General features: G+C 44.6%; 1 protein-coding gene across 1 annotated transcript in view; it reads left to right on the forward strand.

The window, feature by feature from the left end:
• Nucleotides 1–12,202, forward strand: part of LOC115106019 (E3 ubiquitin-protein ligase UHRF2-like) — a 43,740-nt gene that overhangs the window by 16,486 nt on the left and 15,052 nt on the right. The window contains 4 exon segments of the mRNA XM_029628614.2: nt 5,766–5,984; nt 6,279–6,388; nt 6,747–6,933; nt 7,566–7,689. Of these exon segments, the coding sequence (XP_029484474.2) occupies nt 5,766–5,984; nt 6,279–6,388; nt 6,747–6,933; nt 7,566–7,689 (640 nt within the window).

A 12,202-nucleotide genomic window follows, 5' to 3' on the forward strand; every position in this document is an offset into this window, starting at 1 on the left:
TAGCATGTCTTGGCGGTATGATATTTGTGCGTCTTACTTTCTCACTCGTCATTATTCACGATTCATTCAGGACTATCCGTAATCATGGTAACATCCACATGAATGTAGAAATGTTTCGAAACATTCTATTCTTATTGACAATAAAAGTGACTCAAATTAATTTCTATTGGGCACAAAATAATCTGAAACACAACCAAAACAAACTGAAAATGTATAACACATTTGTAGAGTCACAAGCTTGATGTAGTCATTGCGTGCTATGAATATGGGACCAAATACTAAACTTTAGACTACTTTTAATAAACGTAAGTGAATTTGTACCAAAAATGGGGGGTGCTAGGTACAAAAAGTGCTGTCATTTCTAAAAGGTTCACCCGATATGGATGAAAATACCCTCCAAATGAAAGCTGACAGTCTGCCCTTTAACCCAATAGTCAATGTATCGTTTCAAATCCAAAGTGCTGGAGTACAGAGCCAAAACGACAAAAAAAAAGAGTAAGAAAGGGGGTCACTGTCCAAAAGAGTTTGGAGGTCACTGTGAGTCAGAGCTGTGTAGACTGGGGTTGCTGGGGAGTTCAGGAGATACCATTACATGCCATATATTTGGCTGTAGAAGTGCTTTGATATCCCCTTACAGTATGTAGTCCCGCCCCAGTAAATACAGAGGAGGTGTGATTGCATGCAATAGAAGTGGCGATAAATCTGACATAATACCCCTTATGTATTGCTGCACCAAAAGTGCCAGCCACTCCCTCAGTAACCTTTGACCTGGAAAACTAAAGCTCCAAGCAGTAATGAAACGGCAGCATTAACTGTTTTCCTTACTAGGCTGGTGGGGCACTGGCCAGTAAAGTCAAATTGAGTTCAAAGGCAGGTCAAAAGGCAACAGAGTTATTTCCTGTCTCAGAAATCCATTCTCGAAAAAGAAGTGTCTGTAGATCAGTGAGCTTTGCATGTTTTAAGACAGACCGATAACCTTCTGAAACACTGGCTAGTCACCTGGAGTAATAGCATGAGAACCAGATTTAATACAGTAGACAGGTCAGTTGGTAATCTGAGATGTTGAGTCTCATTTTCCAATGTCCATTTTCCATGTTGAGTCTCAACTTCCATGGCCTCTCTGAAAACATTGTCAGTAGTTGGTGTTTATAACCACAACTTGGACGACATGTACAGTTTTGCAAAGTAGTGTCACGAACCGGCTCGTAGCCCTTAACAAAGAGGGAGACAACGTGCAGATAACGGAATAACAAAAATATGTTTATTAACTGAAGTAAACTATATACAATTTAACAATGCTGTGTGTGTGTGGGTAGTCAGTAATCAGTGGTGTAAGAGAGTGGTTGCGTACAAAGATGGTGATAATGAGAGGTGCCAAAACAAACAAGCCACAAAACGCCACAACCAAAAATAGTATGTCTGTGTGGAGAGAAGGCTCCTCTATGAATGGGGGGAAAGGTGTATTTATCCCCGGAACACACCCGAGCCCAGGTATGTCCCATTTCGCTGACGACCCTCCCGGCTCCGCCCACCGCCATCCTATTAAGGAAAACAAGCGTAAAGAGAGAGAATTCGGCAGACAGTGGGAGGGTCGTCACAGTAGCTAACATCTGCAACGTATTAATAGAACTGTTTTGTTCTTGTACTCCTTTTACGTAAATAATCAGAAATCACCCTACGTCCTGCTGGATGGTGAAAGTCCCTTTGTTGGGGGTGTAAACCCACAACTCTTTGGTTCAGAGGGAAAGGAAAAAGGGGTTGGGTTGGGGCAACTAGTTTAAAACCACAGCCCCTGATTATGGCATCCTGTCTGCCTGCAGCTTATAAGGGAAAGGAGAACAGAGTTGGTGGGGAGAAGCTGCTAGATGGAATTTGGAGTCATCTTTTTCAGGGAAATGAATTCAAAGGAGCCGTTTCCAAGGTAACCGCGGAGTTCTCGGGGAGCGTTTACTCTAAACCCCATTCCAATTGCTGCCTAAAATTGAGCTGCACATCGAGCATGTTGCGAGTGAGGTGCATAAGGCTCTTCGCTTAGTGAACCACTTACATCACTTCTGTAGCTACCAATCTCTCTAGCCCATATGTATCAAACTCATTCCACAGAGGGCCGAGGGTCTGCAGGTTTTTTGCTCCTCTCTTGTGTTTGATTGATTGAATTAAGGTGACCGATGGGTTCGGAACTCCAATCACTTGGTTGTATCGGTCTTCATTGAACACAAATTGAAAGGAGAAACCAAAAAGTGGCAGACTCTCGCCTCTGCATGGAATGAGTTTGACACCCCTGTTCTACTCATTGGGCATATTTCAGTACGATGATGGGAAATAAACATTTATATTTCAAATGACCCCAAGCCAAGCAGCTTTTCTCTCTCTCTCTCTCTCTCTCTCTCTCTCTCTCTCTCTCTCTCTCTCTGTGTGTGTTGTGGTTAGGCAAGGCTTTCCAAGGCTCGCCTGCCTGCTGTAATAATTTGAGGCTGAAAAACAGCTTGTCAAAACTGAAACCACCTGTTTTACTTCAAAGTCTTGGACTAATCTGTAAGAAATCTTAATGAGGCTCAAAACCATTGCCTCCAAGATGGAGAATCGTCTGCATTATTTTGGCCTGTTTTTCCATTCTAACAAGCGTCTCCGATCTGGCTTGTGGTGGGACTCGCTCTCGGCCCCAACCAACGCTTTCAGTGTAGCATTTGGCACAACCGATGCATGTGCATCCATCCAAGCAAAGAAAAAACTCTGGAAAGTATAAATAAGGTATAAACAATGATCAAATGAAATGGTTATATGAAAAAGACCAGAAGGAATGTACTATTGCATCGCTGCAAAGGTCGTGCTACATGCTATTTTCCAATTGTGACGGTCACTGTATTAGTGAAGCGCCTGCTGTCGCCACATTTCTGCTCTGTGGTTTAGCCGTATCAATTAGACCTTGTACTTAAATGTACGAGGTCTAATTCAGTATTCCATGATTGCTGAGATCAAAAGGCCTGCAGTTCCATTCAGTTGTAAACGAATACTGTTTAAAACACACTAAGCAACCGTTATTGTTTGAATAGCTCATAGCTCCAGGACTGCCTACTCGCCTCCAGTAGTAGTCAGCTACTCCTCCACACACCCACTGTCTGTCCTCTACTGCACTTCACTTACTTATCCTCCCCTCTTGTTTTCAGATTCAATTTGATTAAACAGATCTTTTAAAAGGAAAAACCCAAGGTTTCCATTTGAAATATAAAATTACAAATGAACAGGGAGATTAACGGAATGTGATCATTTCGCCCATGTGATGTCGTCATGGCGTAATTACACTCAGATAAGATCAGCCAGACTCCTCTGCGTGTGTGTGTGTGTGTGTGTGTGTGTGTGTGTGTGTGTGTCCTCATCTGAATCCCAGACACCCTATCAAACCATGCTGCTTATCTGACACCCATGGCAGTGCTTCATTTGAGCTAAGGGGAAATACTCATTTTCGCATACCTCCTCTACATGCAGTATAGTTGCCCTGTTTGGTAATCTACATAATGATGATAATGACAAACACTTTCATAGTTTCTTCAGTTAACACTCTAAATTCCAGAGTCTCCAGATTCTAAATGCCAGATTCTAAATTGTGGTTTCCAGATTTTAGAGTCCAGATTCTAAATTGTGGTTTCCAGATTTTAGAGTCCAGATTCTAAATTGTGGTTTCCAGATTTTAGAGTCCAGATTCTAAAACCCAGATTCTAAATTCCATTCTAGAACCCATTCTAGTTTCCTGCTCTTCACAGGCGGTGTGTACAGTATGAGGGTCTGTATGGCCCGGGGTGGACTAATCTCCTCCACTGGGTTGTTCCCGTCTCTCCTTTGCCACAGGAACACTGTGTGCTGAGCACTGACTTTTGTTCTGTTCTCTCCTTGCGGAGCTTCTATAATCCCCTCCACCCAAAAAAGGAAATTCATGCCTCTAGCCTGCTACTCTCACACCGACATCTCGGAGCTATCAATGTGCTCAAGCTTTCGTCGCTAGTGTTCCTACTCTATCGACAGTACCAGACAAAAGATTGGACACACCTACTCATTCCAGGGTTTTTCTTTATTTTTGTACTGTTTTCTACATTGTAGAATAATAGTGAAGACATCAATACTATGAAATAACACATATGGAATCCTGTAGTAACCAAAAAAGTGTTAAACAAATCAAAATATCGATTGAGATTCTTCAAAGGAGCCACAAATGAACTTTTAACAAGGAACACCTGTTAATTGAAATGCATTCCAGGTGACTACCTCATGAAGCTGGTTGACAGCATGCCAAGACTGTGCAAAGCTGTCATCAAGGTGAAGGGTGGCTACTTTGAAGAATCTCAAATATAAAATCCATATTTAACACTTTTTTTGGTTACTACATGATTCCATATGTGTTATTTCATAGTTTTGATGTCTTCACTGTTAATCTACAATGCCACTTCTACAAATCTACAATGTAGAACAATGTTTTCTGGTATGCACGTACACAGGCACCAAAACACGCACACACGTAGAGGATATTGCTGTGAACCGTAGGCTGGTCTTTCTCTCTCCCTCTGTGTAAAGTGTCAGCCCTGGTGCTATAGAGGTAGGGTGTGTGTGGAACCATGGATTAAAATTCGGAACATGAACTTGAGTGTGCACGGAGCACATTGCAGGGAGAGGAGAGGAGAATGTGAAGGACACTAGACAGGAGAAATAGGAGACACCTTCACAGTGCAGCCAGTGGCTACTAAGCCTCTTCACCATGCTAATGTCTGTGAACCCAATTTATCTTGTCATCCATCAGCAAAATATTTTGTCAAAATAACCCGTGAGCCTCCTCTGGTCAGATAGGACACTACCACTGTCACATTTCTAGGATGGGTGTGTTGGGAATATTAACGGTAAATCGCACAAACTACTCAGCAGTTTATTAAGGATAAAAGATGTGTCTAGTGTGCTTGTCACTTAAATTGTGTTGACATGCTTCAATGTAGTGATGCTGGGGAAGAGCTCTGTGATTTTGTGACACTGCAGAGAGTGCGTGCTTGTGTGGGGTGGATTGCGATGAAAGCATTGCCTAATGCAGGCCTTGGTATGTGAGCTAGTCTCCAGCATTCACTGTCCCTTTATTGTTTAACCTCTCCAGGACTGACCACCTATACTGGTTTTATGTCGGACATTCTTTTGAAGTATAACTCTATTAGCCTAGGACTCCTTATTCAGGGGCTACCTGACTTTGGAGTGGTGTGTTAGTCACACACACACACACACACACACACATATATATATATATATATAAGCCACCTTTTTAGAGTTGCCTTTTTTTTCTTCAGACCGGAGGATGGGATGTTTTTGCAACGTATACACAGTGTTTAATTTCCTCCTCTGTCTGTTCTTACGGCGATACAGAGCTGTTAAACCCTTTTGAAGCCTGTTGCATTAGTCCCAGTCCAAGCTGCATATTATGCTGATTTGTCTCTGAAGTTTTGTGCTTACATATGTGAAATTCCAATGTCTCTTATCTGGCTGTATTAAAAGATATATAATTTTGGCCTCTGTCCTAGCAGTTTCTCTGCTCAGCTTGCTACATCTGACTAACAGGTAGAACTAAGTGAAACTACTACGCAGTTCTGTATTCATTTTGAGGATAACTAGTTTTGAGTTTTACACATCTGGAGATCGTACTTGTAATACGAATTCATCAGGTGAAGTTTTTTGATATTTGATCTAATGTTGATGTTTCTAATGAGGATGGCGGTGGTGTTCTCTCCTCTCCCTAGTTACCCTGAGAACGGCGTGGTGGAGATGGGCGGCGGTAACGTGAGGCCGCGGGCTCGGACTCTGCTCCGGTGGGACCAGCTCAGTGTAGGCCTTGTTGTCATGGTGAACTACAACATTGAGATCCCAGAGGAGAGGGGGTTCTGGTTCGACGCTGAGATTACTGCGCTCAATGAGATCTCCAGAACCAACAAGGAGGTCCGCGTCAAGATCCTACTGGGGTAAGAGACTAGAGCTGTGGTGTATAAACCCCGTGTACATAGAAGGTATATTTATGTCTACAGGTATTGTTGTGAATCTTCATATTCTGGTGTGAAGTGCAGGATCGGAGATGAGATCTGACATTGTAAAGGCAAAAGAAGAGGTTCATTTTACCAGTGTTTCATATAATCAGATGTAAGGGCTGTGGGTTACTTATTGGTTGTATTGTGAACCACGTAGGCCTCTAATGCAACGTAGATATTTCTGCTGACTGTTGTTGAGCGAGGACTGTTCTTTCTCTCCCCCCCCCCCAGAGGGCCAGGGGACGTCATCCCAGACTGTAAGCTGTTGTTTCTGGATGAGATCTATCAGATTGAGAAGACTGGAGCACCCTCACTGTCTGCTGCAGATGGCCAGTTCAAACGTACGCTTCAATACTACAGTCTTCAGACCAGCCAGTCAGGGCTAGGATAGGGTTAAGGGGGTAATATTGAGAATTCACTCTGAATTGTTTTCGTCAAGTAGCCACAATGATAAAATGTCCCATCGAAAATGGCCATTGCAAAATGGCACAATTTGCAATTTCACATGGTTTATTGCCATCAGTATGTGTGTTTTGGTCTGCGTGTGTGTGTGCATGGGTATTTGTTTTGTGGTTTTGTTTGCCTGTGTGTGCGGCAATTGTTTGCATATGTATTTGTCTGTCTGTGCACACTGGTGCATGTGTATGTTTTCACGGGTCTGTGTGTGTATGTACTCTACACACGCTGGGATTGATCCAGGGAAGAGCGGGCCTGAGTGTAAGCACTGCAAGGCGGACCCCGACTCTGAGTGCAGGTTCTGCTCGTGCTGTGTGTGCGGAGGGAAGCAGGACGCCCACATGCAGCTGCTGTGTGACGAATGTAACATGGCCTTCCACATCTACTGCCTCAACCCACCGCTCTCCACTATACCAGACGACGAGGACTGGTGAGCTTCGCTATGCACTCCCACCATTTGGGGGCGCTACACTCACTCACACATACTGTAGGCAGCATGCCAAATGTCACCCTATTCCCTATACAGTGCACGACTATGGGCCCTGGTCAAAAGTACAGTAGTGCTCTATGTAGGGAATAGGGTTGCATTTGGGATGTAGACAGAGACCGACCCATAGACCTGTGCACTAATGGCTGGTGGTGCATGTACAATATGTGGTCCATTGATTCTAATGATGAACAAACATGCATTGAGTGTTAGTCATTTCTGTATGTCAGTGATGACTGAGAAATGGCTTTAGCCGTGTGTGTGTGTGTGTGTGTGTGTGTGTGTGTATATATATATATGTATATATATATATATATATATGAACTATAAGATAAACTATATATATGTGTGTGTGTGTTTTATTTAGTGCCATATTTTTATGGTGGGTATCAAAGGTTTCAAAGTTCCAAGAGACAATGACACCAAAAGTATAGCACCAACAGTAGTTTATCTTCTGTCCATCAAACACAACACGCCCCCTATATTGACTCCCTGTATTGATCATGCTCTGAGGGGGTAGTGCACCTACTCCTTTAAGTGACTGACTTTTGGCTCTTGCCTGTTTTACTTGGCAGGTACTGTCCCACCTGTAAGAATGACACTAGCGAGGTTGTGAAGGCTGGTGAGAAGCTGAAGGCCAGTAAGAAGAAAGCAAAGATGCCATCAGCCCATACAGAGAGTCAGAGGGACTGGGGCAAGGTGAGACAGACCGGGTCTATAATACTAACTACGCTAACCCCTTAGCCCCAACAGAGAGTCAGAGGGACTGGGGCAAGGTGAGACAGACCGGGTCTATAATACTAACTACGCTAACCCCTTAGCCCCAACAGAGAGTCAGAGGGACTGGGGCAAGGTGAGACCGACCGGGTCTATAATACTAACTACGCTAACCCCTTTAGCCCCAACAGAGAGTCAGAGGGACTGGGGCAAGGTGAGACAGACCGTGTCTATAATACTAACTACGCTAACCCCTTAGCCCCAACAGAGAGTCAGAGGGACTGGGGCAAGGTGAGACAGACCGGGTCTATAATACTAACCCTTTAGCCCCAACAGAGAGTCAGAGGGACTGGGGCAAGGTGAGACAGACCAGGTCTATAATACTAACTACGCTAACCCCTTAGCCCCAACAGAGAGTCAGAGGGACTGGGGCAAGGTGAGACAGACCGGGTCTATAATACTAACCCCTTAGCCCCAACAGAGAGTCAGAGGGACTGGGGCAAGGTGAGACAGACCAGGTCTATAATACTAACTACGCTAACCCCTTAGCCCCAACAGAGTCAGAGGGACTGGGGCAAGGTGAGACAGACCGGGTCTATAATACTAACTACACTAACCCCTTAGCCCCAACAGAGAGTCAGAGGGACTGGGGCAAGGTGAGACAGACCGGGTCTATAATACTAACTACGCTAACCCCTTAGCCCCAACAGAGAGTCAGAGGGACTGGGGCAAGGTGAGACAGACCGGGTCTATAATACTAACTACGCTAACCCCTTAGCCCCAACAGAGAGTCAGAGGGACTGGGGCAAGGTGAGACAGACCGGGTCTATAATACTAACCCCTTAGCCCCAACAGAGAGTCAGAGGGACTGGGCCAAGGTGAGACAGACCAGGTCTATAATACTAACTATGCTAACCCCTTAGCCCCAACAGCGAGTCAGAGGGACTGGGGCAAGGTGAGACAGACCGGGTCTATAATACTAACTACGCTAACCCCTTAGCCCCAACAGCGAGTCAGAGGGACTGGGGCAAGGTGAGACAGACCGGGTCTATAATACTAACTATGCTAACCCCTTAGCCCCAACAGAGAGTCAGAGGGACTGGGGCAAGGTGAGACAGACCGGGTCTATAATACTAACTACGCTAACCCCTTAGCCCCAACAGAGAGTCAGAGGGACTGGGGCAAGGTGAGACAGACCGGGTCTATAATACTAACCCCTTAGCCCCAACAGAGAGTCAGAGGGACTGGGGCAAGGTGAGACAGACCGGGTCTATAATACTAACTACGCTAACCCCTTAGCCCCAACAGCGAGTCAGAGGGACTGGGGCAAGGTGAGACAGACCGGGTCTATAGTACTAACTACGCTAACCCCTTAGCCCCAACAGAGAGTCAGAGGGAATGGGGCAAGGTGAGACCGACCGGGTCTATAATACTAACTACGCTAACCCCTTAGCCCCAACAGCGAGTCAGAGGGACTGGGGCAAGGTGAGACAGACCAGGTCTATAATACTAACTACGCTAACCCCTTAGCCCCAACAGAGAGTCAGAGGGACTGGGGCAAGGTGAGACAGACCAGGTCTATAATACTAACTATGCTAACCCCTTAGCCCCAACAGAGAGTCAGAGGGACTGGGGCAAGGTGAGACAGACCAGGTCTATAATACTAACTACGCTAACCCCTTAGCCCCAACAGAGAGTCAGAGGGACTGGGGCAAGGTGAGACAGACCAGGTCTATAATACTAACTACGCTAACCCCTTAGCCCCAACAGCGAGTCAGAGGGAATGGGGAAAGGTGACGGGCCGTGTCCGAAATCTGGCTTGCCTACTACCTACTTCAACTGCATGCTGTGTACTAATCAGAATACTATTTAGGAACTCCTGTTTAGTCAAAAATGAACGCAGTAAGCAACAAATATCAGCATACCGGTCTCATCCTACTGAGAATTGGTCATCTAATGTGCAATTGTGTTGATTCCTGCCGTTTGTTCATTTTGGTACAGCGTGTTCCCCTCAGCTGATTATCAGCTGTTGTCAAACACACTTTGGTCTTGAAAGACTATTCTATTTTACTTTAGAAAGAGGCGATATCTTGGCCTGGACTGGAGCAAATATGTTAATGCCGCAACTCGCGTTATGTGACACTCAGAAGGAGGACCCCCTTGGGTTTTGGCAGCTGAATGAGTGAGCGAGACACTCACCCACATGGGCAGGCAGACCGACAACACTGTCATTGTCTAGCGCCCTTGTGCTGCTAACAGAAGCCCAGGCTAGTTGAGTAAACTGAGCTTTCGGCCTGTCGAGTCACAATATTAGCAATACAAAGTAGATCTCTTCTTCACAGCTTTGTAGCAGAGTGACTGGGCAGATTGGATTATGCTGATGCGCGGGGCACCGGTCTATGGCCCGTAACGTGAACGGGCAAAAGCCGTAAGGGAGGAGCATCCTTCTCCAATCGGAACAGTAATCTTCGCCACTCGGTCATGTTGCCAACAAAGCAGCATGGTGCATTGTCCAACTTCTTATCATAAGCAACCACTTTTGCATGTGGAAACACAGAATTATTTTCATTAAATCAAATCGGGTCCTTTTCCAACAATGCAGAGTTAAAGGTAAGATTAAAAAAATAAATAATAATAATACAATCCAAAATGTAAATAGTGACACAAGGACTAAATACACAGCAAATAATGAGTAAAAAAATGACATGGCTCTATACAGGGAGTACCAGTACAGAGTCGATGTGCAGGGGTACGAGGTAATTGAGGTAGCTATGTACTACATATACAGTGCTTTCAGAAACTATTTATACCCCTTGACTAATAACTGGAAGAGTTACAGCCTGAATTGAACATTTATTAAATATTGTTTTTCTCACCCCTTTTACACACAATACCCCATGATGACAAAGTGAAAACATGTTGAAAATAAAATGCAGAAATATCTCATTCATACTTGCTCCAAACATAACACTTTGTTTTCAGGATATAAAGTCTATTTCTTCGCATTGTCTTTTTTGCAGTCTCACTTCACTTATCACTCTGTCATTTAGGTTAGTATTGTGGAGTAATTACAATGTTGTGATCCATCCTCAGTTGTCTCCTACTCACAGCCATTAAACTCTGTAACTGTTTTAAAGTCACCATTGGCCTCATGGTGAAATCCCTGAGTGGTTTCCTTCCTCTCTGGCAAGGACGCCTGCATCTTTGTAGTGACTGGTTGTATTGATACACCATCCAAAGTGTAATTAATAACTTCACCATGCTCTAAGGGATATTTAATGTCTGTTTTTTACCAATAGGTGCCCTTTGCGATGCATTGGAAATCTTCCCTGGTCTTTGTCGTTTGAAATTCACTGTTCGACTGAGGGACCTTACAATTATCTGTCTGTGTGGGGTACAGAGATGAGGTGGTCATTAAAAAAAGGTTTTACTTTATTATTGCAAACCGAGTAAGTCCATGCAACTTATTATGTGACCTGTTAAGCAAATTGTTTTACTCCTGAACTTTAAGGTTAGCTATAACAAAGGGGTTGAATACTTTTTGAATCAAGACATTTCAGCTTTTCATTTTTAATTAATTTGTAAAAATGTCTAAACATAATTCCACATTATAGGGTATTATTGTGTGTAGGCCAGTGACACAAAATACTTTGTGAACGCACTGTAGGTAGATGTAAAGTGACTAGGCAACAGGATAGATAATAGACAGTAGCAGCAGTGTATGTGGTGAGTGTCAAAGTGTGTGTGTGGCATCAGTATGCATGTTTGTGTGTGTGTGTGTGTGTGGGCGTATGTAGTGTTTGTGTGTTGCGGTGTCAATGTAAGCATGTATGAGTGTGTGGATATAGTCAGTGCAAGAGAGTTTGTGTAAAAAAGGTTCAATGCAGGTAGTCCGGTTAGCTATTTTATTAGCTATTTAGCAGTCATGTTTAAAAGTCTTATGGCTTGGGGGTAGAAGCTGTTCAGGGTCCTCCTGTTGGTTCCAGACTATAGATGTTGGGCCTTCCTCTGACACCGCCTGGTATAGAGTTCCTGGAGGGCAGGGAGCTCGGCCCGAGCAATGTACTGGACCGTACGCGCTACCCTCTGTAGCGCCTTGCTGTCGGATGCCAATCAGGTGTCATACTAAGTGGTGATGCAGCCAATCAAGATGCTCTCGTGGTGCAGCTGTAGAACTTTTCAGCCTCCTGAGGTGGAAGAGGCATTGTCGTGCCTTTGAAGCTCTTGACCCGCTCTACTAACAGCCCAGTCGATGTGAATGAGGGCGTGCTCGGCCCTCATTCTTGTAGTCCACGGTCGGCTCTTTTGTTTTACTGACGTTGAGGGAGAGGTTATTGTCCTGGCACCACACTGCCAGGTCTGAGACCTCCCTATAGGCTGTATCATTGTCGTCGGTGATTAGGCCTACCACCGTCGTGTTGTTTGCAAACTTTTTATTATGGTGTTGGAGTCGTGGGTGAACAGGGAGTGCAGGAGGGGACTAAGCACGCACCCG

This window comes from Oncorhynchus nerka, linkage group LG4, assembly GCF_034236695.1.
Source record: "Oncorhynchus nerka isolate Pitt River linkage group LG4, Oner_Uvic_2.0, whole genome shotgun sequence".
NCBI classification, from domain to species: Eukaryota; Metazoa; Chordata; class Actinopteri; order Salmoniformes; family Salmonidae; genus Oncorhynchus; species Oncorhynchus nerka.